The 26,868-nt window shown below is 38.2% G+C and overlaps 1 protein-coding gene across 1 annotated transcript in view; it reads left to right on the forward strand.

Moving 5' to 3' along the window:
• The window catches only part of SLC2A9 (solute carrier family 2 member 9), a 91,056-nt gene extending 64,631 nt beyond the window's left edge, over positions 1–26,425 (forward strand). Inside the window, exons 12-13 of the mRNA XM_010227659.2 lie at positions 8,950–9,077; positions 26,104–26,425. Of these exons, the coding sequence (XP_010225961.1) occupies positions 8,950–9,077; positions 26,104–26,361 (386 nt within the window). The 3' untranslated portion in view covers positions 26,362–26,425. The remainder of the gene's footprint in view (positions 1–8,949; positions 9,078–26,103) is intronic.
• Positions 26,426–26,868: the final 443 nt, after the last annotated feature.

The following is a 26,868-nucleotide window of genomic DNA, read 5'->3' on the forward strand; positions in this document are numbered from 1 at the left end:
TTAACAGCAGTAGGAGTTCATAGGGGAAAAAATAGGTCAGCAGTACAAGTGCATGAGCAAGGAGAGTATGGCAGTAAGTGTTTGACAGAGCCAGCATTTGGTTCCTTTGAATCTCCAGATGCTCTCTGTTCTCTGCTGGAAACTTCACTTTTTGGGGGGAACACTCTGTTTCACTGAAATAGCTGTACTGGCTTTGGTGTCTGGCTAACACGCTCTACCCAGTCACCAAACCGTGTTCTAAATATTCAGCATATATGGTAGTATTAAATTATATTGCATTATTTGTCTATATAATCCCAGCTCCAAACTTGATTTTGCCTGTAAGTTATGTTTTCCTGTGGAGGGCTTAATGAGAAAGCTTTTAGTGCATCTGTGCTACTGCTCATCAGTCATGCTCTTAGTATGGGAATTCAATAAAACTCCTCGGTTCGTAAGAACTGCTATGGGAGGCTTGTACCACGGCGCTGCCTGGGTTACTGTCTTATAGGACCAGTAGCAGAAGTTTCAAGAGAACCGTGAGAACAGGCCATGCTTTCCCCAGAGCATGTCCCAGGCAGCTTCAGCTTGGGGAGTTTTTGAAATGGAGTTTGAATTTGGGCCACCTCATTTAGGAGTCAGCAATTGCTTTGCCTTATATTGTAACCATCTTGGTATTCACTTTTGGGTGAATATAGAGTTCAAATTTGGTTTACTAAGGACAGGAAGGATGTAATTAAGCTGCAAGGCAAAAATGATAGATTGGCATTTTATAGGAATCATCTGTTGGAAAGGCTTCAACAGAATAATGAAACAGTTGCATGCTTACCACGTGGTTTAGGCACGTATTACTTATAGCTTAGTTATTTTATTACATCTGGAAACATCTGGATTTTTCTGCATTTATTAATTCCTTTTATTCTGCATTGTGAATAGTAGAACAGTTTAAGTTGTCTATGTTGTTTTACTATGCACTCTTTGTTGCTCTTCTCACTTTTTAAGGTGCTGCTAATGTCACGATTATAAAGCTGCGGTTAATTGTTAGGTAATTTCCAAACAATAGTTTAAAATGTTCTATGAATATTATGCACAGATTGAAAGTACAAGCCATTGGTTGTTAGCAGTGAAGTTTTTGCGCAACCTCTGCGTTCTCTCATATGTTTTTGACTCTTTAGACTGTCTTTTTTTTTTCTGAACTACTTCTACTACATCAGAAAGTTTTAAATCTTTCAATGCAGCAAGGTTGTTACTCCCTTTAAAAAAAAAAAAAAAAGTGATTTTCAGTGAAGGGCACCTGCAGACTCTCTGCGCATTCTTCTCCATTCCTCTGTGTTTGGTGGCAAATAGATAGCTTTTTTGCTATACCCATTTTTGTTATTGGCCAGTGTAGCTGTATTTCTACTGCTTACCATAAAACATCTATCATGCTGGGGCAGCAGATGTATTTTTAGTGACTAGAATTTGAGACCCTGGGCCCCCTGGATACTTTCCAAAAATCAAGGGAAAAAGGACAGGGAGAAAGACTCATCTACTCCAAGTTCCCCGAAAACTTGATCCACACTATTTTTACAGTTGGGATCCTTCAGGATGAATGCAGCTATAGAATGACATAATTGTGCACTGCTATGGTGATTAATTTGTTTGTTAAAATATTTCATGAGGAAAGCCTGACATGTCACACTGAGTTTTCAAGACTTTTCAGCTTGCATAGAGATCACAACCAGCAGCATTTTGTGCTAATGGACTGTCATCTTGAATTCGTGACAGGGAAATCATGTCTGATGACTTTATATTTTGTTTAAGTACATTATTGTAGAAGTAATAAGACTAAGTTAGCTAGGTTTTTTTCCCCTTAGTCCTGTCATATTGATGTGACTGTAGGAATATTTTCACTTACCCCAGTTCTATTCTAACCTGTGAATATTTAATTCAGGTATTCCATAGTACTGTCATCTGTATAGTGGCTGAACATGTAAGTGACAATTCTGTACTCTTACTAATGTAAACACACTCTTTTTAAGATTGCTATTTTTAATAAGGTAATATTAATAGAAATAATTTTAGTCAGTGTCTCATAATTATTTTAATGATACTGAGAATCATTGTAAAATGAATTATACCATGATGACTTTTAGTCACAGTTCAATAAAGAAATTATTTTCTGCACTTTCAAACAGAAAAATGAAAATCCAAGCTTTAATTAGCTTTCTGATATAGTAAAGAGAGCCTGAAGATATACTAGATATGGTTAATATATATAGCTACACATAGCTATTTTTGAATTGCATTTTGTTCCCTAGTAAAAATACAAAATAAGAGTGGCAGGGCTGAAGAAAAAAATATACCCCTCTCTAATTATTAGTGCTATAGTAGAAATTTAATATTAATGTTCAGTTCAGGTTTTTAATGGTGATTTACTGAACTCTACTATACCTAGTTCTGGTTCTGGGTGACCACAGGGCAGAAAAAAAAAACAGAAAAGAAAAGACTTAGAATGAGAAGACAGAGAGAGGCTTAATGCAAGATCAAGCAAGAGGATGGAGTTAGTGGACTGCGATAAAAAGAGATGATAAAATCAAGTGATTGACAAGAAAGGTGATCAAAGGAGTCATATTTGAGCTCCTTAAATACTGTTAGTTAGCTGGTAGTAGTCAAGAGTACTTACTACTCTCTACAATAAGAAGGCACAGCAGGCAGAAAGGAATAAGGATAATTGAAACAAGGTGTGATAATAACTTGCATGCAACTAAATCATTTTTGGGTTGACACCTTGCACTGGAAGAGCCAGCGAAGCTCGGAGGTGACTCTGAAGTATAACATGAGGTAGAGATTGAAATGAAGACTCTTTTATTCCCCTCTTGGGTTTCATGTCTCAAATGCAATGAGAAAGCTTGTGCTGTCAGAGCTGACTGAATTCAAAGGATGCACAGGATTTTGGGGAGAGGGAAAGGAAGAGCTATGAAAAATAGAAGATATTCAGTCTTCCAAGAAAACAGTTGTATTTAAAAGTATTTAAGAGAGAAAGAATGATATGTACAAGTACTGAACTTGTTGGGATTCTTTTGTTATGTAGTGAGGTGTTTGCCTTTATTAAGGAAAATTTCAGAGAGAAATGATTTGGTCAGGAAAAAGACTTCTCCTAGATTTCTGCTTCAGAGCACAGCCTTGTGGAACTGGAAATACAGGAGAATGCACTAATTATCGTGCAATAGGGAGAGAATTTCAGTGGAGAAGAAAGGATCAAGTGGCTCAGAGGTATTACATCTTTTGCATTTTAAAGTTAATTGGCATACTTACTTTAAACATAGTTACCTAAAAGGATATAAAAGACATATTCCATGGTTTTCTCATCAGCTAATAGCCTTACTGTTATATTTAAACCATTTTAGAGTAAATTGCATGAGAATTAAGAATAACATTTTAACTAATGAAGTTACTACAGAGTATATCAATATTCATCAGTTCTGAAGTGAGATGGGTGACTTTGTACCAAAGGATTTCAGAATAACCCCAGGACTGGCTTTCCTATATGCTGTTATAATAACAGGTTTTATAGGTGCTAAACCAAAGGGCATTTGTCATACAAGCTCATATTAAAAAACAGACAGTTAATAAGTAAAACTACCAATATACTATTTTTTTTCAAGGCTTATCTGTGTGTGTTTGTTTTATAATCTGTTTCTATGGTTTGCCACAGACTGACTTAGCTTTAAATGTCTTTTATTCAAATGGCATTTTATCAAAGGCAGAGAGACCAGCTCTTCAGCGGATACAAATTAATGTGGTTAATCAGCCATAGTGCTTTGTACAAGCCAAGTGCCTGTTTAGGTTAATTCTGTGATAGATGAGGTTTACAGTTCTCCTGCAGAAAGGAGCTGGAGACGGAGCTGGTAGCATGAAGCTATGACTCACTACACCCGTATCGCACGCGGCGCTCCGCAGCCTTCCGACAGGCACGGGGCAGTGTGTCACACTGTTATTTGGTTGGGTTTTAATCTACCAAATAGAATGTGCAATTGAAAATAATCTGGCTGGTTACAGGATATCTGCTTAAAGATTGAACTGAATGTTTTGTAATGTTCAAACTCTACCTATAGGCCCACAGAGATGTAAAAACTCCCTAGTTTAACTGTTTTTTTGTGTGCGTGTTTAAGTTTGGTTTTACTTTCACCATGTCTTCACTATATGGGTTAAGAACTAGGAACTAACCAATAGTCTATTTTGAAGAATATTGAATGGCTTCATGAGCTGCTTTCTTGCAGGAGCTTTATCTCCGTGTGATTGCTTTCACCCACAGCCACCTGCACTGCAAATCCTAAGGCCTTTCATTGAGCTAATGCTTTATTGCCCAGTCCTATTAGGACTGGGATGCAGCACTTTTCCCTGCATACCTTGTCTTGCGGTCGAGTGCTGATTTGCTTAATCATCTCAAACTTCACAGATATTTTAGCTGTTGCAAAGTCCTTGCCTGTTCTGTCAAAACATCTCAGTCTGAAGACTCATTCTCTCAAAGCACGGGGCCGGGAAGCTCTCAAAGCTACGGGGCTGTAATCAGGGTTTTCAGGGTTTCCAGAAGCCTGGTGAAAAGGGCAGGATTTGGAGCCCTGAACCTGGTGCAGGACCAGTAGGAAGCTGTCTGGGACCTGCCCATGTTCACGCCAGCCCCTGGGCCCTTAGCCACAGCTCGGGCGGCAGTAGCTGCAGTATTAGCAACTGGCTCGGAGAGTTGCCTTGTTGATTCCTAGGAGACAGTTTCTGTCACCTTTAGAGGTGCTTTACCTATGTGATAAGTCTTCATGAGGTGATATGAGGCTTTTGTTTTTCTTAACAGTCTCTTAAATCATACATATCCACATGATTTCAACACCCAATTAAGGACTGGGTAAAAGCAGAGTGAGATCTCAGTATTTCCTCTCATTTTTTATGCTCTCAGTATTCAGTTTTTTATGCTGCCATGTGTAACTTCTGCTGCACAGCATTTATATGCAACTGCTCATTGAATAAAACAGTAAATGTGTACACAACATGTTGATATTTGTGCAAAATTACATATATTTGAAAATTTATATAATTTGTACCAACATTGAGTGTGTATATATGTATATATAAAATACATATTTATATAAACTTATATACATAATTTATCTTCCATCATTCCAATGTCTTGCATAAAAAAATTGGGGTTGAGATTCTGGATGCTTACCAGCAAAAGATACTGATTCTAAGTTTAGCTGCACTAATTATGGAAGGAAATTCACAAAACAGGTATGTAAGTATTGGTGCCTGTCAGATTGTGTTGTGTGGGCTTAATGTAGTTTCATTAAATACACTGGATATACAAGCCTTATAATAGAGATTTGTAATTTCAAGTAGAAGCAGCATGCTAACAGGTATAAAAGCATTTCTTTAATGGCTCTGCACTATGTTAAAAGCTCTTTCTCCTATTATGTTCACTGCAGTGCTGAAAAGAACAAAGTATTAGACATGAATCACAGTAATTGTGGTCAATGTATTACTTCTTTAATTTCATGTTCAGAAAGTGCCTCGTTGAAACCTCCTACAAGAACTCCTAATATAAATTTTCTTTTTCATGATCAGAGCTAAAAGAAAACTATTTCACTGAAGAAGAAGAAGAAAAAAAGTGTGGATAGCCTTCCATGGGGACTGCTAATGCTAGACTCATCCCCCGTGAGAAAGAACATCAATTAACTGCTTGGTGCAACCACAGCAGTCGCTCACATTCAAACACATATTAAGCCTGCAAAACCCTGAAAAAGAGCTTGAAGAGCATTTCCACAATTTACTGTGGATTGGCCAGATTGCTTTTGGCTGTTTTTTCCAAGTATCTGTATATGAACATACACCAGAATGATCCTGTTTCCCCTAGTGGGACACCTTGGGATAGGACTGTGGTTGACGATACGCCATTCTGTTTTAATGACTTAACTACTCAGAAAGCAGAACAGAAAATCCTAGGCTTTTTGAGGAGATGCTGAGGGAGGACTGAGCCTGCAGTCTGCAGATGGAGTAGCAGCACCTGTGCAGTCCTGGGTGCCCTGGTCCAAACTGAGCTAGTCAAGGCAAACTGCATCTTTCTTCAGTCCCAGGCACTGCCCCAAATAAATAAATAAAAGTGTCTGTGTCTTAAGGCTTTTATAAGTTTTTCTTTCAGCTTGATTTTGTTGTGGTTTCACTTTACTTGACCGTGGATTATTCTGATGTTGCTCAGAGGATGGTCCCTCATGGTGGCATTTGCACCTTCTGCCCCAGGTCCAAGCGAGGTCCCGTGTGCACTCCTCTGGGTGCACAGCAGTGTCTAACCTGCTCTCGTTCAGCTTCCCATGTGTTTCTAAGCCTGTCCTGTCCTTCATCTACCCTCTCCCCTTGCTGCTCGGGCACCTTGGCCCTTCCATTTGATCTCCTGCATTGTCCCCCTACAGGTGCTCCTGCGATGTTATGGAAAAGCTTCTTTGTGCCACCTGAAAGTCTGGAGGTCTCTCCCTGCCACCTTGCTAATTCCCCTGCAAAACACCCGAAAAAGCCCAGGGGAGCTGCTGCCTTTTATTTTTGACTTGGCAAAGCACTATTTTTATCATCACTAAATTAATTGATTATTTTTCAAATTAGATTGAAGAGCTTTTGTGATGAGTGTGACTATTTTTAAGTTTTAGCAATGAATAATATATATCTAGAAATTACATTTGAATTTCAAGGAACTTTTCTCAAAGAAGTGCCCTTGCATTTTTATTTCCATAACATTTATGCTTTCTGATATGTTTCTATTCTTCTGCACTTTTTTTCCTTTTCTGCCTCTGGCTTTTCTCTCTTGTACAATGTGTATGGGACTGGAAAAACATTTTTTATTACACTGACAAGAGCAGCAACACCTCTGTAGATCGTCCTTCAGCAAAGGCATGACAGAATAAATGATCATAAATAAATCATCTTGCACAATTTTTGTGTTTCCAGTCCCTCAGTTCCTCTCTCCAAGGACCAAGTGCTCTGGCAAACAGCTTGCTCACATGGTGTGTGAGACCTAAAACAGATACTGACAGAGCAGATGTGATTCCTGTTTTGCCTGACAGATCTTAAGATATGAATCCAAATCCCAAGTGTACGAAGAAAAAAAATTTAAAAAACAGCTCAGGAAGCTATCAAGGATTGATAAGAATTTCAGTAACAGTTCTACCTGTTCCGCTGTTCATTATACATTCAAAGGGTTGTTGAGCTCATACAGATAAATGCTTTTTTAGGTCACAGAATTCAGATGGAAAGACAGAGTTGGAACGTGTGTGACTTCAGTGCTTTTTATGTTCCGATATATAAAATAGTAGTAAGTAAATTTATTTGCACTGTAGGGAGTGCTGTATAAATTATACTGGGAGTCTTTGCTGCAGAAAGCTCAGCTGAAGCCTTTGCTACCGTTGTAGATATCCCTCACTAGAAGTCCTGTTACTTACTGATACACATCCCGGCTTACACATAAGCTCTTTCTGCAGGTGCAAGATCAGAGATGGAGGTGTATCTGATGCTGTATATCATTTGCATGCCCTGCTAGGTGTTTGTAGAGTATTATCGCAGAGCAGACACTGGACCGTGTGTTTTTAAGTGTAGTGTCACTGAATGCAAGTGCCTGTGTCACTATCCTGTGTTCACAACCATCCAGTAGTAAGAGAATAAGCAGTACTCATTCAAAGAGTAGTGCAAAAGATAAGAACATAGATCAAGTGAAACACGCAGGGAGAAGACCCAATGGATGGATAAGTGTTTAGTGGTACTTTTACTTAATGAGGGCAGGTAGGATTGTTACAGAGAGTTTTGAGAGGAAGATGATTAATACATTCTTGGTTGTTCAGGCTAACTTGTTTAAATACTTAAAACAGAGAAAGGACATAGTGCATGGCAGACACGGGTCTTGCATGTGAAGCTAAGTGAAAGAGAGTGACCATGATCATGCTGGCAGACGTGTAAAGTACTAGAAGTAGAAAGTGGTGGTACCAGAATACTGAAAACTTAACCGATGTTGCTAGACTTGCAGTTCCCAGAAAATGGTGAAATAGTCATGCAAGTAGATGAACATCTAATGTGCAACATTAGCTAAAGTATATAGCCAATCAAATGCAAATCTATGTTTTATTCTATCAAAATAAAACAGGTATACTTCTTTTGAAATACTCTGTCAATTTGAAGAAAGCGCAGTTCACAAATTGAGGCTTTCAGCTACCAGGCACCTTTTCCCAAAGGGTTATTGTCTGGCCAGAAATATGACAGTGCTGTGCAAAACAATTTATTGTCTGAATGGAAGGAAACGTGGGCGACAGTTGTGGTGTTCAGCCCAGTTTGTTATTTTGGAGGTTGTAGTCCCTGGCTGGTGGGAGAAAGAGACAGCATAAACTGGGGAAAAAGTGTCGACAGCATAAACTGGAAGGGAATCAATAAATAAGGAACAACAAAAACCAAGCTTGTTAGAGTTCTGCCTTTTTATTAGCAAATTAAAAGGGGTAATAATTATCCAGAAATACTGCTTAACTTCTTTGGAGCCTTCTGTATGTTAATGCCTAACATTATTATGGAATGTTATTCAATTGTCAGAAAATCAAACATTTTAACAGAAATAATAACTTGTATTTTTAATAAGCAACTCATTATGTGGTAACCTGGGAGTTCCATGAGTTAAGTGTTCTGTTACCTGCTTACCACTACGGAAAAGATGCAACATAGTTGTCACACCACTGCCAAATAGCAAAATGTAGCACTTCTATAAAATACAATTTCGACAAAAAATATTTTATGGTTCAAATTGCCCTGGGTGCAGCCGGGAAGAGAGATGTCGAAGAGAGGCAGCCCTCATCACCAAGAGCTGGCATGCAGGGCAGGTGCTTATGAATTCTCAGTGTGACGACCCCCGTAATTGCAAGAGCTTTTGGCAGAGGAAGCATATCAAAACCATCAACTTTCTGGTCACTCCTGCAGGTGGGATTCCTTTTGTCCTGACTGGAGAGTTTTTTCAGCAGTCTCAAAGGCCGGCTGCCTTCATGATAGCTGGGACAGTCAACTGGCTCTCCAACTTCGCAGTCGGACTTCTTTTCCCTTTCATTCAGGTACTCGGTGTGCTTGGTTTTTGATATTGCATTATAGAGTCGATATGGTATAACTTACATATTTGAATAGTCATTTCCAGATCATAATAAATGTCTTTTAAATGAGGTGAATTAAGTTCCTGCCCATGTTTTTGGAGCATTTCATTTCTGGTGCTCACAAATCTTATTTCCCAAATGGTTCAGTTGGAGAGAAATTCAGATTACCCTGTTTGTGCCTTCTTAAAATTGAAAATTATATGCTACTAAAAATGTCGTACTATAAAACTTTGGGCAGTAATTTTCAGTTGACACATAGAACTGCTTTTACCAAGTAGCAGTGTTTAAAATTATCTTTATGAGATAATTTATGGGAGAACTGAAAAGTATTACAAAGGTCTGACGGTTGGTCTAAGTTTGACATTTGATCTAAAATTTCCATTATAAGATAAAAGTATTTAGTCAGTTTGATTACTTGGATCGCCTTCTAGAGATAACATCAATATAAAGGCTGTCATCCTTCCAGACTCTGCTACTACTGACATTAATATCAACTAGCTTGCTCAGAGCTATGCATTTTGGAAACTAGTTTTAATAATTAGTGAAATCAATGAGTGTTTTTCACCATTTTTGTAGCTCATAGGGACTGCTATGAGCTATGGGGACTGCATAGGGACTGATATGAGCTATGGCTCATAGAGCTCATAGCTAAGGACTTCCAAGCTTAGAGGTAAGGTAAGATTTCATTTTCTACTCCTGGACAAAACCAAGGAGTTGCTTGTGCTTTAGCTGCCAGTCAGGCCTGAATTTATGCAGCTCATGGCTCTCTCTTCAATGTAACCTTTAATTTTTATCTTTACAAGTATACCACGTATGGTCCTTCCTGTTCTGTGAGTCCCCTCGATCAGTCACCTGCTGGGAACTGTTTGAAAAGGCTATGGCATAAATTTCCACAAACAAATAAATAGCAAAACTGCATTTTTTACGTGCATATTAAGGCTTTTTGAGTGTTTCAGAATGCAACTGTATGAAGTTTGGCATTGCCTTGGGGAATTTTTCATTTTTCATCATAAAAATTTCACATTATGTGGTTACAAGATTATCCGCTTAGTCTTTGTGAAGGATAATTATATTTCCACATTGCAGGGGTTTTGGTTTTCTCTTCTTAAAAAAAAAGACAAAGAAAAAAGCTTGGAGTTTGCACATAAAGATGAAAGCAGTGCCAGTTCATCAGGTTTTGTTTTTTCAGAGCTTTTTCACAAGATTACTTTTTCCTATTTTAGTCAACCTTATTCTCCAAATTAGAGTTATGAGTCACCTGTTCCTTTACAGAAAGGCAATAGCCTTTGCTTAATTCATTTTTTTAATATATTTTTAAAACAGAAAAAGATCTTTAAAATGCTTTAAAAGGTCTTTAGAATGAAGTGTTATTGACGTACCTCAACAAAACTTACCATAGGGGTAGGGGAAACAAGTATGTTAATACTAGAGTTATTCAAAAAATCAACCATGAGTTAGTTTTCCAAATGTCGTCAATTAATTAGTGTGAATATAGATTTTCTCCCCCCAGCCATCTGTAGATAAATGTAATAGAATAAAATATTGGCTTGACTCATGCATTAAAATGTATGGATGACATTGAAAAGCTAGCGTACAAATCCATTTTTGACAAATTTCAAGAAATTTAAAACATGACTGCCTTTCTAGTTCTTGTCACAGCATATCTGAATAATTTTTTAATTTTGCATATTGTGTGTTTGTGCCGAGAGTCTAAATAGAATTTAAGTGGCATTCAAAATTATATTGTATTAACAAGTGCATTTGATACTGAGTAACTACTAGGCTTTAACAGCGTAGAATTATTGAATTGTTTTATTAGTATAACATGATTCAGAATCATTCTTTCATGGCATCTTAGGCACAGAAATTACAAAATGTCTAAAGGCATTTCATACTCGGGTTTAACCCAGCTTGATCTTATAAAATGCTAAATATGGGCACTGAGTGATGCTCTGCAATATCCCTTTCCCACCATTTTCACTGAAGAATGAAAGTGTGAGGTGTTCTCAGCCAGTGAGCTCCAAAAAGACAAAAACAGCTTTGGAAAGGGAAGCAAGCCAGTAGACTGGAGATGTATGAAACACTTGATGAAGACATGGTGACCCATCCTTTCAAAGCACTTCAGTGCTCTTCCATGCAATAGAACAGAATCCTAATACCTTGGAAGCCAGATCTCTGCATTTTTATTTGCCCCAGATGGCCATTAGTTTAGGTTAGGAGCTGGTAAACGCTTTATCCTTTTGCTATCTCCTCTGACTTACATATTTCCCTTTCCCATGTGGAACATACATGGCAGAACGTGACAGTGGTCCCTAAGTGAGGTGCTGCTGGATACCCTGGAGTGGGAGCTTCACAAATTCCTCTTCAAAATGTAGCCATGGGGTGAACCATGTTCATTGAATTGAACACATCAGAGCAAAAAGTAATTTGTCCATTTTGCAGAAAATGCCTGAAGTTATAATAGTGCTTTTGTAAGCTTAATAATATGGAAATATTTTGCCTGAAATAATTACAATTCAATCAGTCTTGCATTTTGCCTTTATGCATGTACTATAAATGCATTGTAATTGGATTTGAATCTCAAATTTTATTAGCCAGCCAAAAATGAACTAGAAAGATACAAAATTTGTGTGGATTGATGAAAATCTTATTGAATGTATTCTTCAAGAAGATAAACTGTGTTCTTGATCTTGTAAAGACTTATACAAACTCTTAATTCTGTCTTTTGGCAGAACGCTAGTAAGGTACATTTATCTGCTTATGAAAGATCTGAACCTAAAATATCCAGTAGCTGTTATTCAGTTCCTTTCTGTATTTCTTTTTTTTTCTTTACGTTATTAATAGTTTCAATACGTAGAGATAAAACTGAAAGTGTTTTTCCTTGTGCATGTCTAATTATTTCACACTCCTAAAGACTGTGTAAGCCTTTATTTAAAAAAAAAAAAAAAAAAAAAAAAAAAAAAAAGGAAAAGAAAAGGTTCTGTAAATGACCCAAGTTCAAAACCAAGCAATGTAGTCTTTAGTGTAAATGGAATTGCTACAATAGACCCCACACCATCTGCCTGGGAAATATTTTTAAAGACAGATTTTTTTAAGTAAACACTTAAATCCAGATTTTAAAAAACATCTGATTTTCAGCTGCACTGAGGAGTCAGCAGAAACATGCAGGGGTCAGCAGCTCAGTAAAAGTCTATTTAATATCTGGCAAGCCCAATTTAGCACAATTGCCTTAAAAAACAAATATTGCTTTCTAACTTCTGGTTTGTGATGATTCAGACACTACAGATAATTCAGGCCAACATGAGGATTTGGCTCACATTCATAATAAATAAAATTGATTTTCACTTCTACCCTGTGTTACAGCTTTGGTATTCAAGGATAGAAATGATCCATTATTTCCTTTGTGAACAATGTCCTATGAAAAATATTTTTAAGCACTTTTTCACACAGAGGCCACCTTAGAGCATAACTGTACTTTTTGATGTGCTCATAACAAATCAGTCATTAAAAATCTCACCCTTTCATATAGGGAATAATTTTACAAAAAAAAAAAAAAAAAAAAAAAAAAAAAAAGGAGACCACACCAAGTCTTCTAAAGACCAGTATTTCTCCTGGGACTTCCAGATAATACAGTATCTTGAGATCTAAAATAGCATTTAAATCACAGATTTTTTGCATACAGATCAACCGGGCAAGTTATACTTCTCTGGCACATGAATTATGTCACTGTTGAGCTTGCATTGGTAGCATGACTTTCGTTTGAGATTGTCCATAGACAGTCAGTGTTCTTGAGAAAGGATGATAGGTGTTGTCTCTACAAATAAAATTCACTTACTCATTTTAAGAGCATATGATGACAGAAGTAGGTTTCTAGGAGATTTCCTATATGAACAGAGTAACTGATTAAAAATGTATGAGCGGCACCTTAAATTCAGAGTTTCCATCTCTGTGTGTACCTAGCGTGACTTCTATTTCTTAAGGACTCAGGTTCTGCAAATATAAGACAAATTTTCTTTGTGGCTTCCTTCTGAGTAAATGCTTCTAGCTGGAAATACCTAGAGCAAAATGAATATCAAAAAGCAAACATCAAGTGTGTGCTCCTGCTGAGTTTATGCTTGTTATGCAAACCAGTGTGTAATCAACTTTAATTTTTTTTTGCACAGAAAGCGTACTGAAAATGGACTGGTATAGTCACTGGCAACAAACCATGCCATTGTTTATTCACATCACCTTTTGGGAATAGAGACCGTATCTTTTCTCTTAAGTGATGAGTCAAAACAAAACCACACAGTTTTTAGAGCAAACATTTGAGGCAGCTGTGAATATAATCATAGAATTGTTCAGGCTAGAAGGGACCCCAAACTCCTGCTCAAAGGGTAAAGTAGTGGGATTGCACCAATTTGGGGGGGTGCTTTTTCCAGATGTGTCTTAAGAGACACTCTTAAAACCCTCCTTTTTGTACTCTCATGTTAATTTGTTTTTAAATTTAAAAGCTTCAGTAATCAAAACTGACAGTGGCTAAAATACAACCAGAGTTTGGCAATTTCTGAGAATAGTTTTCATCTCAGATTTTAGAACTGAATTCCTATTATATTCAGTATCATTCCTGACTTGGAGTAAAACTGACTAAACAAATTAGAAGAGAAATTGATTTCTACTGCTAATCAGCATATTTTATGGAGTAAATCATTACAGTGGTCCACTCTTTCTTAGTAGTAGAGAGATACTTTCTTGGTGTTAACAGGTGCATCTGTTCTAGTCTCCCTCCATGAAACTAAATTTAGGAAATTAATCACAAATAGTTTATGGAACAAGAAGCATTTTTAGATAAGGGGAAAAATGAAATCAAAATAGGATCATTTTAATTCCTGTACATCATGAATTTTGTGAACTTTATGAATGCACAAGATGAGTGCAAATATTTGTAATAATGAACAAAAAGTTTGCCTTCAAGTTCTTCCATGTTTCAGAATAAGAAGGGAGCATCCAAATACTTCTTCCTAATGCACAAATCTTCAGCTGTGACCTGGGGTATTTTTGGCATTAGTGGCAGACCCTGCCACTTGGTAGGGACCTTGGTAGCCCCTCTTCTAAGAAGCTGCCTTGATACATTCTACACAGTGACAATAATGGCCTGCAGGAACCAGTGTGAGGCAACCAGTGTGATTTTCTTTTTTTCAGTTTCTTGTTGAGATGTCATTTTTCTCATCGTGTTTTGATGAGTACACATAAGGACATTTCAGGTAGAAATAAGTTATTGTAAAGATCCTTTCATGTTAAGAGTAGAACTTACACCCCCCTCAACAGGATGAACAAAAAAACTTTCTTTCACAGAGGTATTCCTACAGACATACCTTCTTCGTGAGGAGTTTCCACTTTAAATGTCTCAGTAATCCTCTCATTGAATGATGTTTTATTACTAGAAAGCAGATCAGGACAACATTCCCAAATATGTCAGATTTTCAGTTTCAATCCTCTACTAGAATGGATAACATAAGCAGAGTAATTAGTACCATAATTTGTTTTAGCTAATTGAACATGTAGGGGGAAGAAGAATGCACGCATTTTTTATATTTACTTTTAGATTTTTTGGTGAGGGTGTACATTTTACCAAATGCTTCCAGGGATTTGAACGTACGCAAAATGTTCATCTGTGCTGTTAGATTGAAGCGTTCTTTTCAGTAATTACACTGTAGGTATTTTATGAACCCTCCAGGTTTCTTAAAAGCTTAATGCATGACATCAATTAGTCTTTGATGAGAATTCTCAAAGAGATTTTAAATGAGAAGCAAACTATTTGCATGGGGAGCAAAAGTGTGCCTTCTTATAGACAGAATGAAAGAGAATGCCTAAAGTCTCTTTATGTTCTCTGTGCTTTCTTCTTGCCAATATGCTTTTTAATCAGCACTTGCAGGCTGTTTCAAATCACACTAATTACAGCAGTGGTTATGTGGTTGCTTGTTTTTATAGATAGTAGTTTAGTGGTTTACGTTTGCTGACTGTTGTTGCAATATGTACAGTCTGTCAGTGTCATCAGTGTGATCAAGTGTGTCTTTCTTTCCTGAATATGAATGGGGTTATTTTTGTTGTTGTTGTTGTTGTTTTCTTTTTTTTTGTTGTTGTTGTTCATTTGCTTTTGTTTTGTATAGTAGATATTAGATTAATTATTTCTTAAGCTCAATTAACAGCATACTCGTTACTTTCAGTGAGAAGAATGTTAGTCCAAAGCTATTTTCTTGCATAGGACTCTTTGGTTACTAAGTATGGATATGTTACCAAAGATAGTAGAGCTGGTAGTTCTCCAGTATTAGCCCTACACAATATTAAGTGATGATGCTTTATTTTTCCCCATTTCTCTCTGCCCCAAACTAGATTGGGGTTGCCTCTGCACCTCAGTTTATTCTGAAAAGAGAATCCTAAGGTGAAAGAAAATCAGGTAGGCTTCCCTGTTCATTTGTAAGCATCGTGTACCTTTTAACAGTGTTTTTAGACTCAACTGCAGGGTGTTTAGTGGTCCACGAGCAAGTGCTTCATGATATTGTTAATGTTATTGAGGACAGAACTGCCAGATGCTTGCAAACCTGCCTAAACCTGCAAGACTGAACACAAAGTTCTGCCTGACAGATACATTCATTGGTACAGCTCTCGTGCAGCTGATGAAACCCAAAGCCCTCAGCTCTGTACAAGTGTCTGGTGGTGTTGAAGAAAATGGAGTCACCACAGTCATGGTGATCAAAGTCTCCAGGCTGCAAGTGTGCCCATTCTTGAGCAGCTTTACTGTCAGATACGAGTGCTGTCTTGCTTTTTAGTGCTTCTACAACCCTTAGCAAGCGTAATAAATCCTTCCTGATCCAATCCCATTGATTCTTTTATTGATTGCTACAGTCAGTGTGGAGCAAGCATTCAACAAGGTCCAGGCCAAGGCTCTCTGCAGTGACAGAGGAGAGGCTCTGCTGGATGGCTCTTGCAGAGAGACACTTTGATGCCCAGCTTGGCTGAAAGAGTTTTGAGACACGCACCAGACCCATGTGCAGTCCTTGCTCCATCTTCAATTCATCTTCAGTCCAGGTCTGGTGTGTCAGCTGCCTTCAGTAGCTAGAAGGATGATGATGTAGAGAAAAGACGTTTTATATTTCCTGATAACTGCATCAGGAAGTCTGCCAGGCAAACCTTTTAATCATGGGAATAGTGTAGCTGAGTAGTGCAGGAGAAATTGTGGTGTGTCTATCACAGGAGACCTATGAGTGACAGGCTGGCATCTGTCTGGGGCCAAGAGCATCTTAGTAGAGCAAATAGATGGGTGACATCTGTGTTCCTGGTTTTCAATGATTTTATTGACATTTTAAAGCCTTCAGAACAGCTAGTGTCTCTCATTAACTGCAGACACAGCATGTGGCTCACCAGGGTTTAAGTTTCTTTGTGTTAGTGTGATACATTCAATATGCACCGCAGGAAAGGCTGCAGCTGGCTGGGGTAGCAGGAGAATCCAAAGTCTAAAAAAAAAATGGCAACAGTTAGTTACTGTAACTACTCTTCTCTTTAGAAACAGCAAAGTCATAGTAGGAATGATGTAATGATGTCTTGGGCCAAATAATCTTGAGAAATGCTGAGAATTTAGACAGCAAAAATTACAAGGAGCTAGAAGTGAAAGAAAAGCAAATCTAAAAGTATTCCACCTAGAGAAAAGTTCTGAGAAAGGAGAGGATAACTTTGAATAACTGAAGAGGCAGAAGGCACTTATTTTCTTTAGTTCCAAAGGAACAAAAAGTGTTGAATTTCTTCTACATGTCAGAGTAAACTTGGTGAATTTTGCCCAAGAAAAACTTGGGCAAGAACCAAACAGCCAAGAAAACTGGAGGAATCTTTAACCTGGAGGCATTCAAGGTTATATTAGTCATCTTTCTATAAGTCATCTTTTTATGGATAATGAGAGGAAACACATCATTTCCCCTCTGGCAATACTGACTCACTAGAGGAAAAAAAAAAAAAAAAAGTCCAAAACCAAATCTGACCAGAGAAATGCATATATTCCTGCCTTCTCTATGGTACAAACTGTCGGATACAACGTACATACTTCTATGTCAGAATTCTTTAGTTTTACTTGAGTATAACTCTTAGGTACAGTCTCATCACTTCCAGTGGATTTCATGCTGCACAATAGAGTATTCAGTGATGGATTAAAATATGTATCTATTTCTGGCTTGAATTTCACTGATTTCCTTCCATCAGATACCTTAGTTGTTGCCAATTTTTGTTTATTTAAACTTTCTGTTGAACAGAACGGTCTTTTTTTTTTCTATAATTTTTAATTTTTGGCTGAAGAACTCATGTGAATATTTCAAACAGTGGAGTTTTTGTAAATCACTTGAAAACTATAATAAGTTCATCATTGCCCATGATGCTGCTTCCAGCTCTTGATTTAAAGAATAATTTTTTGAATAGAAGAATAATGAATGGCCTCCTAATATATGTAACAAATATACTTGCTTGTCCATCAACATCATGCTTCCTCGTTCTCACAGGCATGTGTATAAACACAAACTGTTTCCCAGCCAGATGAACCAAATGCAAATCTTATAAATGTGTACAAACACAATGTGACCATACTAAATTATTGCTTGCAGATATTTTTTGGCATCACATCTGCTCTGTTCTCTGCTCCATTTTATGCTGCTGGAAATAAAATTTGGGGCCTTACCTGACTTTGCTGGAACTTTGCTGCTCAGCAATCTATTTTTAAGAGCAGGTGATAGCCCAACCATGCTGCTTCAGAGGGGCTGGAGTGTGGAAGGCTGGGACACTCAGTAAATCAGAAACCAGAGTGTTTGTGTACATGGAAATTGTTGTGATGAGATGAAGCAGGCGGAGGGCACAACAAACTGCAAGAGCAGAAAAGTACAGTCTAGAAGGCTTGAAAAGCACTGGTGCAATAGAATAGGCACGTTAAGCTGTTCCTCTTCAATGAAGTCTGCAAGGCATGCTCTTGTAATCACATGCAACAGCTGGAGCTTGAATTGCATTTTAGCTAAAAAAAGATGATGTTTATTTTGTATTACATCATGTAAATACAAACTATTTGTAAGTATGAATGATTAACAATTCATTTCATGGCATGATGTGTTAGTTATTTTCATTATGTGCTAATGCGTTCTTATTTTGTATTTCAGTTTGTTCCCTTAAATTTTTATGGAGCATTTAAAGATTGCACAGTGAACTAATATTACACTGCAAAACAACTGACATAACAGATTTCTCCAGAAGTTTTCTGTTATAATAATTTTTCTCTCTGAACACAATGTTGCCCCAGCTTTGAAAGCAGTAGTCATGCTGGGGAAGTGGTTAGTGGAGGTCTTCAGATTTCTCCCCATGATTGTACTAGAACACGATGTTCATCTAAATGCCAAAGAACTGAATAGTTACTAGAATTCCTTAGCTGGACAAAAAAGGAGACTTAAATGAGGTGCATTCAGAAGTGTGAAAAAGCTCTTTTGCATCTTGCTAGGCACGTGTACAGTCCTCAAGGACTGCAGTGGGTTTTTTTCCTTCTTCTTCTGCCATAGGAGCTTGCATCATGTTAAGCAGAAGTCACAGGCATCATTCTCTTGCAGCACTTCTGCAACAAGACTGAGACAGTGATAGTAATAAACAACATGATATTTTCCAGCTCTCTGAGAGAAAAATAGCATGGTATATATCAATTTTACAAGAACTATTAAATGTCACTGTGCAGTTTGAAAGCATTTTTGCCAGTTATGGAAAAAACAGCTTGATTTTTGCAGTGTTATAAGTTACATGCATTCATGTAACCACCATCTATATTTTTGCTTCTAGTGTCCTAGTTATGTAGAGGTGTCTGACTCCTATGGCTGGGGAACCAAAACGGCTGACAGAACTGACCTCCCTCATTGAATCACAGAATCACAGAATGGGTGAGGTTGGAAGGGACCTCTAGAGATCATCTAGTCCAACCCCCCTGCTCCAGCAGGGACACCTAGAGCACGTGGCACAGGGTGGCATCCAGGCAGGTTTGGAAGATCTCCAGAGAAGGAGACTCCACAACCTCTCTGGGCAGCCTGTTCCAGGGCTCTGTCACCCTCACAGTAAAGTTCTTCCTCACGTGGAGGTGGAACTTCCTGTGTTTCAACTTACACCCGTTACCCCTCGTCCTGTCACTTGCCACCACGGAGAAGAGCCTCATACCTTTCTGGTCCACTGGCAATAGAAAATTATATATTTCTAACTATGAACAAATGGATCAATAGCTGTGGGACAGACTTTAATTATATTTGAGAAATTGATGGAACATTTTGGGGCTTTTCTTCCCCATCCCCTCACTTCTGCCTGACAGTGGTGTACTTTTTCATAGGGAGACTCAGAGAAAAAGTATTTTGACCCATAGTTCAGAAAATTAAAAAAAAAAAAAAAGAATGGTTTAAGGGCATGAATGAAGAAGCCTGTTAAAAGGATGTTATAGAAAATAGGAAATGTATTACAAAAGAATAATTTCAAATATATATTATGAAGGGCTCTGCTGTATTTGCACCTTCCCAATACCTTTCCAGTGAAGAGATCCCTGGGGTAGAGTGCTGATGTTTAGCGAACCTCTCTGCAAGGAGCGCATGGCGGTAGATGCTGGTGTGTAGATGTGTGTTTAGTATTTCAGGCCCTGCTCCCAGGTGGTGGGTGATGCTCTAACTCCTGTGTCTTGGCACAGAGGGTTATGGTTGGCCCTCTGGCAGCAGCCGTTTCCACTTGCAAGAGGCAGGTGCTGAGATGACAGCGAAGCAGACTAGCAATTATTTTTTGCATACTAGCAAAATGCACAGGCATACATATGTGTTTAGTTTCGCCCTGTCAGATCCTAATTTATTTTACCCCTTGAAAGGGTTTTTTCTGAGCTGTTACAAATCTCATTGGAGGCTCTCTTGTACTTCTCTTCCTCCGTATTTCTGGGCTCGTGATTTTCCTTGTTATTCCCTGAGCTTCATTTACCCAGCCTGATTGTGTTTGGTTTTCCCACTTCTTTCCTTAATGAGTAGTAACACCTGTTGACTTTTTCTACTATGCAATACAGGAACTTGAATAACAAAAGTATGCACAGAAGCATGCAACTTGATTCCCTCAGGCAAGGTATTTTAAGCTTTTACAAATATGTTGTAAAATGCAAAAATCAACTTTTATGAGGGAGTGAGTGTTGAAGCTGAAATTGTAATTTATCCTTTTGAAGATTCCTCTCTATGCTTTTACTTAAGAAATATATTTCTTACATTGTATTTTATCCTTCCTTCCTTCCTCATTCCGTGCCCTCTGTAGAACCAAAAATTGTGCGAAAACTCTAGAAGGATGAGGAGGGAAGGACACACAGAGAGATTCCATTCAGTTCAGCAAGTTGTGTGAATTAAAAAAAAAAAAAAAAGGAAAATCGCATGTCTGAATGCATGAATAATTTATATTGTTGCTAATCTTTTTTATAAATCATCTAACTATTGTGATCTGACCTCACCACTTCAAAGATCCATAGTTCTAATTTTTATGGAACCTTCTAACTGCAAGGAGGCATTGGCTGTGCCAAAGGCATGTGGTGCTGAAAGCTGAGAAATGAGAAGTTGGGAAGGAAGAGGGATTCACTTAGCAGATGGATATCTGCTTAGAATCCGCTGCAGGGCTGTACGCTGCTTTATCTCAGTCTTGCTGTGAAACGTGGCCGCAGGTTTGTTTTTGTCTGTTTGCTTAGATTTCCTTCACCCCCATTCAAAATGGTCGTGTCAGTGACTTCGCTACTAAGAAATCTGAAAGCAAATAAGAAAACAAAGCAAAGAGCAGCAAGTCCCCATGCAGGAATTGAGGGAGAAATACTGGACAAATCAGAGAGAATTCATAAAATGTTGCTGCTCTCTAAATGACAAATCAAGTGGAAATGAAAATAAATGGAATAAATATGCTTTTGTTTGTTTGTGGATTGCATTTCCATGAGAGCAGTGAAAGCCCACAGAGCCCTGCTGTTCAACAAGAAAGCATCAGCTTGGCATAGAATGAGAAATGCTGTTTTATTATTTCCTAGAAAGAGCCAAAAGTTCTGTTTTAAAAATGCTAATTTGTTAAACTTGCTACATCTGCTTCAGAGTTTGTTCATTTGCTTGTTCATTCTCCCATGTCTACCTTGGAATATCTGTCTTTCTCTTGTCAGTTACAACAGTTCTACTTAGTAATTAGACTTAGCTACAAAATGAATTAAACCAATGATCAACTGATCTGGTATTAAATAGCACATGATGATCTTCTACTCAGCTATTTTTATGTTTTACAGACTCTGTTATTCACAGAGTACAAGCTGTTAGCCATAAAACTGTCCTCTACTAGCAGACTTCGTAAGTGGCAAATCGTTAACAATTTTGATCAAAAAAAAAAAAAAAGATTATTGCCTATTTAATGCCAGATTTTTTTTTGTTTGCTTCAGTTTACTTCAAAAAATGGGCTTTCATGCTAATCTGTTTTGGCATTGCTCTTTCTGAAGTCTGTCTAAAATGGTTAAAATTTTAAAGAATGTTTAATTCCTATTTTAAAGAGAGAAAGGGGAAATGCCTATTCCATGTGCATTATGTGTGCAGGAGTATGAGAGTATGTTTGTAAAGTTTATGCACCTCCTCCTTCATAAATCCCAATTACGCAGGAACAAATCAGCACTGCTTGCTTGCCAAACTTGGGATCAGATGTGGGGGGAGCTGCTTATGTCATCTGGGGGGAGCTGCTTATGTCTTCAACTCTATATTTGTGGCAATTCAATGCAGGTCTTAAGGTTGTATCAGTGTAAACTGTTTATAGTGAATTGTTTCCTGTTTCCCACCTTTTTTTTCTGCAGTTACAGCCTTGATCAGCTGTAAGAGTGAAGGGAAAATGAAAAATGAATAATTCAGTATTCAAATATACAAATATTCAAATATAGTACGTTTTAAATAACCTCTGTAGAAAGCCGATGTCAAATAGAGGGGATGAGTTTAAACTTTATGCTTAGCTTATAAAAAACTCATGCTCAAGCCCTTGCAGGTCTTGAGAGCAACAGTGTGAGCTCTGCCCGGGCAGGGATGTGTTAGGGGGCTGTCTAGGAACAGGCTGCGAGTGTCCTAGCGCTTTCCCCAGGGAATGCACCAGTAGGCACACGTACCCTTCTCGTCTTATTCTCTCTGCTGCCTTTAATGAACCTTTGGCTGCCCACAGGAAGGCTGGCCGTCCCGAGGCACTCGTGGTTGTATCTGAAACTCTTGATCGATGGGTGCTCGTGCAACAGGAAGGACCAAAGAAACCTTGGGGAAACAGCTAAGCAGCATAGACTGCTGTAGGATCCCATGTTTATGTGTGATATCTGGGAAGTAATGGAAATTGTGTATTTTCAGTGGCTTTGTTTCACAGGTAGTTAGAATCTTCGTTCAGAACTAGCTTGTTTTTGATTCTTCTCTTGTTTTCCCCTTTTCTCCTTTTGCCCTTTCCTCCAGCTGTTTGGATGTGTTCTTGGTTTTGTTTCTGTTTCTTTCACTAAGAGTTAAATTACTCTTTGGATGGTTATAGCTATTCAGTTTTTGAAGACTGATTCTTCTGTCCCATGTAATTAGTGAAGCAATGTCACAAAGTGCACAAAGTGTAACCTTTGGAGGTTACAGACACCAGGCCAAGTTATAGGTATGGACTTCATCAGCATGATAATAATAATACTATCATATTCATATTATGGATAAAAGTGTAACAATTTCACAGAACAAAGTCCCAGCTTCATTTTCCTGACAGATCTGCCTATTGGTACTGTTCTTACAGTAACTGTCTTTCAATAACTCACCCTTTTCCTGGGACATAATCTGACGTTTACTTGATATGCTGTCACATTAGATATGCAGAGGCCAATCTATTAATTGATCCATCCCAGTATCTTCCCTCTGGCACCAGCCTGTTCATAATACATCAGAAACAGATAAAACTGATTTGAACAAAAGTCTAGGCTGAGTAATATCCCAGCCATGTAAGAGCTTTTATTGACTACGGTTTCAGGTTTTTACATTTCCTTTACCTGTTTTATCTAGTAGTTCTGTTCTATATCCTTTATCAAGATGTGCAATGTAGGCAGACTTACAGATAATTTAATTCACGTGGTATTCTTCTATGGCAAATACAAGTGCAGGTGGTAATAGTTGAACTCTGAATGAGTCAGAGAATTCTAAGGATATTCATAAGTGCTGGTCTTTTTTGTGTCTCACAAATGATAACTAGTGTTAAAAAAATACTGTGACTAAACAATAGCAGGTGAGAAAAGCATGTCTGGAGATTGCCCTGGACTATTCCTGCCCAGGAGTCAGGGCTCCACCATGTTATGCAAGTAGGTCAAAATCTTGGTCTCTTTCCTGCAGGATTCATTTGTAGGTTTTATATCAAATTTTAACTTTTAGCCTATTCTCTGTAGAGCTTAATTGAGGGCTTCTTTGAGAGAGATCTGCAAAAAAAGAAAGAAAGTTTGTTGCCAATAAAAGTAAATATACTATGTAAAATATATGCAAATAAACTATGTACTCATAAAGTTATTCAAAGAAGGCAATAAGCACTCATTAACATAACACATAGCAAGGAAATAAGCAGGAGTAAGAGAAGTAGTGGGAAGTTGTAGCTGTACCAAGAGGTGTAGATAAGTTCTGGCATTTGGCTGTCAGGCCCACTCACAAAAGGCATTAATGGTTCTTCATTATCATGGAGAAGATTCAGCTCAATGACAAATCGAAAGGGAAAGTAACATGTCAGGTGCATGATTCCAAATTGGAGCCCTGCCATTTGACTGAGAAACAATTTCAAATATAGAGAACCCAGATGCAATTTTTGAATGTGGCAGGATGATTTATGAGACGCGTTAAAGCTATCTCTTTTCCTGTTTACTAAATCTCTTTGCTTCTGCCTCTGGATAATATGCATTTCCTTCCCAGAATATTTTTCCTACTTGTCACTCATGCTCTTTGGCTTGTGATTATCAGGTTGTTCAGGAGTTTGGGCTGCTAGAGTTTAACAAAACAGGTGTTGGCGATTTCAAGAATCCATAGTCAATATTTCAGAGCATACATTTCCAGTTTTTCCTATTACAGAATGAATCAAAAATCTGAACTAACGAGTTATCTATGGAAAACACTGTGACTATACAGATTATCAATCAGCCATAATATTAAAAAGTGACTGCAGAAAAGTTTTTTTTTTTCTTTTTCCATAAAAGCAATCATGTTCTTCTATACCAGCCATGAGGAAATATTAAGCAAGTGAAACACAAAAATATTCCTAGGAGTTATTCTGCCCCCAAAATAGATAGCTGAACCAGCTCACATTTAGACCTGGGAACAAACGAGAATGCGAATATGCTCTTCAAGTTGTGGAAAGTCAGGTTGCATCATCATTTGCCACTGCCTTAATTGTTTCAGATACATACTTTTAATGGAAATCATAAATACTCACATACAGAAAGCTATTTCTCCCAGAGACTGACAGAAAGAGTAAGTTTTAAGAGTTTTTAACTAGGAGCTGAAGGGTGTCACACAGAGATCTGGGGTTTGCTTCATTGCCGCGTGGTGGATGAGCCAGGCAGGTCTGTGGGATGGGGCCAAGGCTGGTGTCTCCATTGAAGTACTCGGTAAAGCAGTTTCAATGCTTCAGGTTCACAGCGCTCACTCACTCTTCTCCAGATTTAGCTTCCTCTGTCTTGAGTGATTTGCCCTAGTATAACCTGTCTTAGGACACCTGAGATTGCATGTAAGATGTGTCCACTTTTCCACGTATTCCATTTTCTTCAGCAAGACCTTCAGCTTTCAGCATGGAAAGGTGCCTGCTGTATCCAACTGGAGATACTAATTCCTATTCAGTTTAGCCTCCTCAATAAGAACAAGTCAAAAGCATGTTCTCTGGATATGTGTTTCAAGGACATAGGCATAGATTGAGGCAACAAGCAGAGAAGAAGAGAGGTGTTCAAAACCTCTTATAGGGAGGCTGGTCCCTGTGTCCCTAATGAAAGCTTGGCAGTTCTTTGCTGGAACCAAGATACAACATCTCTTCTCAGTTCAACAAAGCATAGATGGCAATAAAGTAATTATCAAATATTTTTTCAAAATTTTGTTATTAAAATGTTACTGAATGCTTTTAAATGAGCTAATAATCACCAGGAAAGAAGTACTTATGTTTTCATGAAGTGCAACTCTTTCAAGTTGGCTGGAGCATTTATAACAAATTTCTAAATTAATGTCTTTCCCGTCTCTCTTCTGTTTTTACAGCTCAGTAAAATCAGAAACATTCAAATATGGCCTGTATTTTGTTTTCAGTTGTTTTTTATGCTTGTCTTTAGCATAAACGAAGTATATTTTATAGTTTTGTTTCTGCTGTAAGCCCTTGTAAACTTAGAAATGATTCAGATTTTTGGCATTTTTTTTCCTTGTTTATTGTTTAATCTGTAAATCACAGAGCTTGTAACTAGTGTGATGCAGTTGCCTCTGGCTATGACAGTTTTCTCATTTGTTAAAGACAGGTGCACAATATTACCAGACTGCCACGTTTTTGTCCCTAGATTTTGAGAGCTACTTCTCAGAATATTTCAGTAAAAAAAAGTCTGCCTCGTTTCCAGAAATACCAAACAGCTGCAAGAGGCGGTTAAGTCTTGTGCGTTGAAGACACCATGGTCCTTCCACCTGCTCTTTTCACTCCTGCAGTTGGGACCTGCAGTCTGAAGCCTCCCAGCATCATCCAGACTGTGGATCTGTGCTCCCCTGCCAGGAGCTTGGTCTGCACAGCTGGGCCACAGAGGCTGCTGGAAGAACCAAGGATTTGTGCGTTTTTATGTCCTTCTTAGACACTCCAAGCTTGCAGTCATTGACAGCACTTACTGTACTTATTTAAAAATTGCTCCATAACACTCTTTTTTCTTTCAAGCAGCTCTTGATGTTTCCTTTTTTTCTGACTTTTGTCCTTTGTTTTCTATTCACAGAGTGGTTTACAGACCTACTGCTTCCTGGTGTTCGCTGCCATCTGCTTGGCAGGAGCCACCTACCTCTTCTTCGTCCTGCCTGAAACCAAAAACAAGACATTTAATGAGATCAGCCAGGCATTTGCCAAAAGGAATAAAGTATCTTTAGAAATGCAAGAAATGAACCACTATCCAGAAGAAAGGAAATCAAGTGCAGAACAGGAATCAAACTTCACTTCTGCTGTGGACAAAGTGGAGACCAAGACCGGAATTGTATAAAATGTGAATGTGCTTTGGGGAGGGGGAGAGAAGCATATTCCTCTAATTCAGTATGTTTATGGCAGTGCACAACTTATATTTTTAACATTACAGCGTAAGCTGTTTCCTCCTTGAGCATGCTGTATGTTTAAAGTGAGTGTGAGTGAATTTGCTAGCAGCTAGGGCGATGCTAGAGGAAACGCGAGGCTGGAACAGCAGCAGCCAATTAATTAAATTGGAGCCCGAGTTTTTTGGGGTACCTGAAAGGCAGATGCTGCAGTCAGTGAGGTGGGAATCTGGACTCAGGGAAGGGAATGGGAGGTAAACTGCAACGTCAGTGCAGCAATGATTGGATGTGTGTGTGGTTGTCAAGGAGGAGGCAGCAGGAACCAGGGATGCCAAAAATCAATTCAAACAAACCTGAAATGATGTCAGCTTGCATTTTTCCATGTTTCCCAATAGTAATTTGAGTTGCACATGAAATTAGAGGACTTGAAGGACCACTTGTGGCACTCCCCTGCCCCCCAT

Source organism: Tinamus guttatus, unplaced genomic scaffold (assembly GCF_059628265.1).
Source record: "Tinamus guttatus ecotype Peru unplaced genomic scaffold, ASM5962826v1 Tinamus_guttatus_pri_ptg000052l, whole genome shotgun sequence".
NCBI classification, from domain to species: domain Eukaryota; kingdom Metazoa; phylum Chordata; class Aves; order Tinamiformes; family Tinamidae; genus Tinamus; species Tinamus guttatus.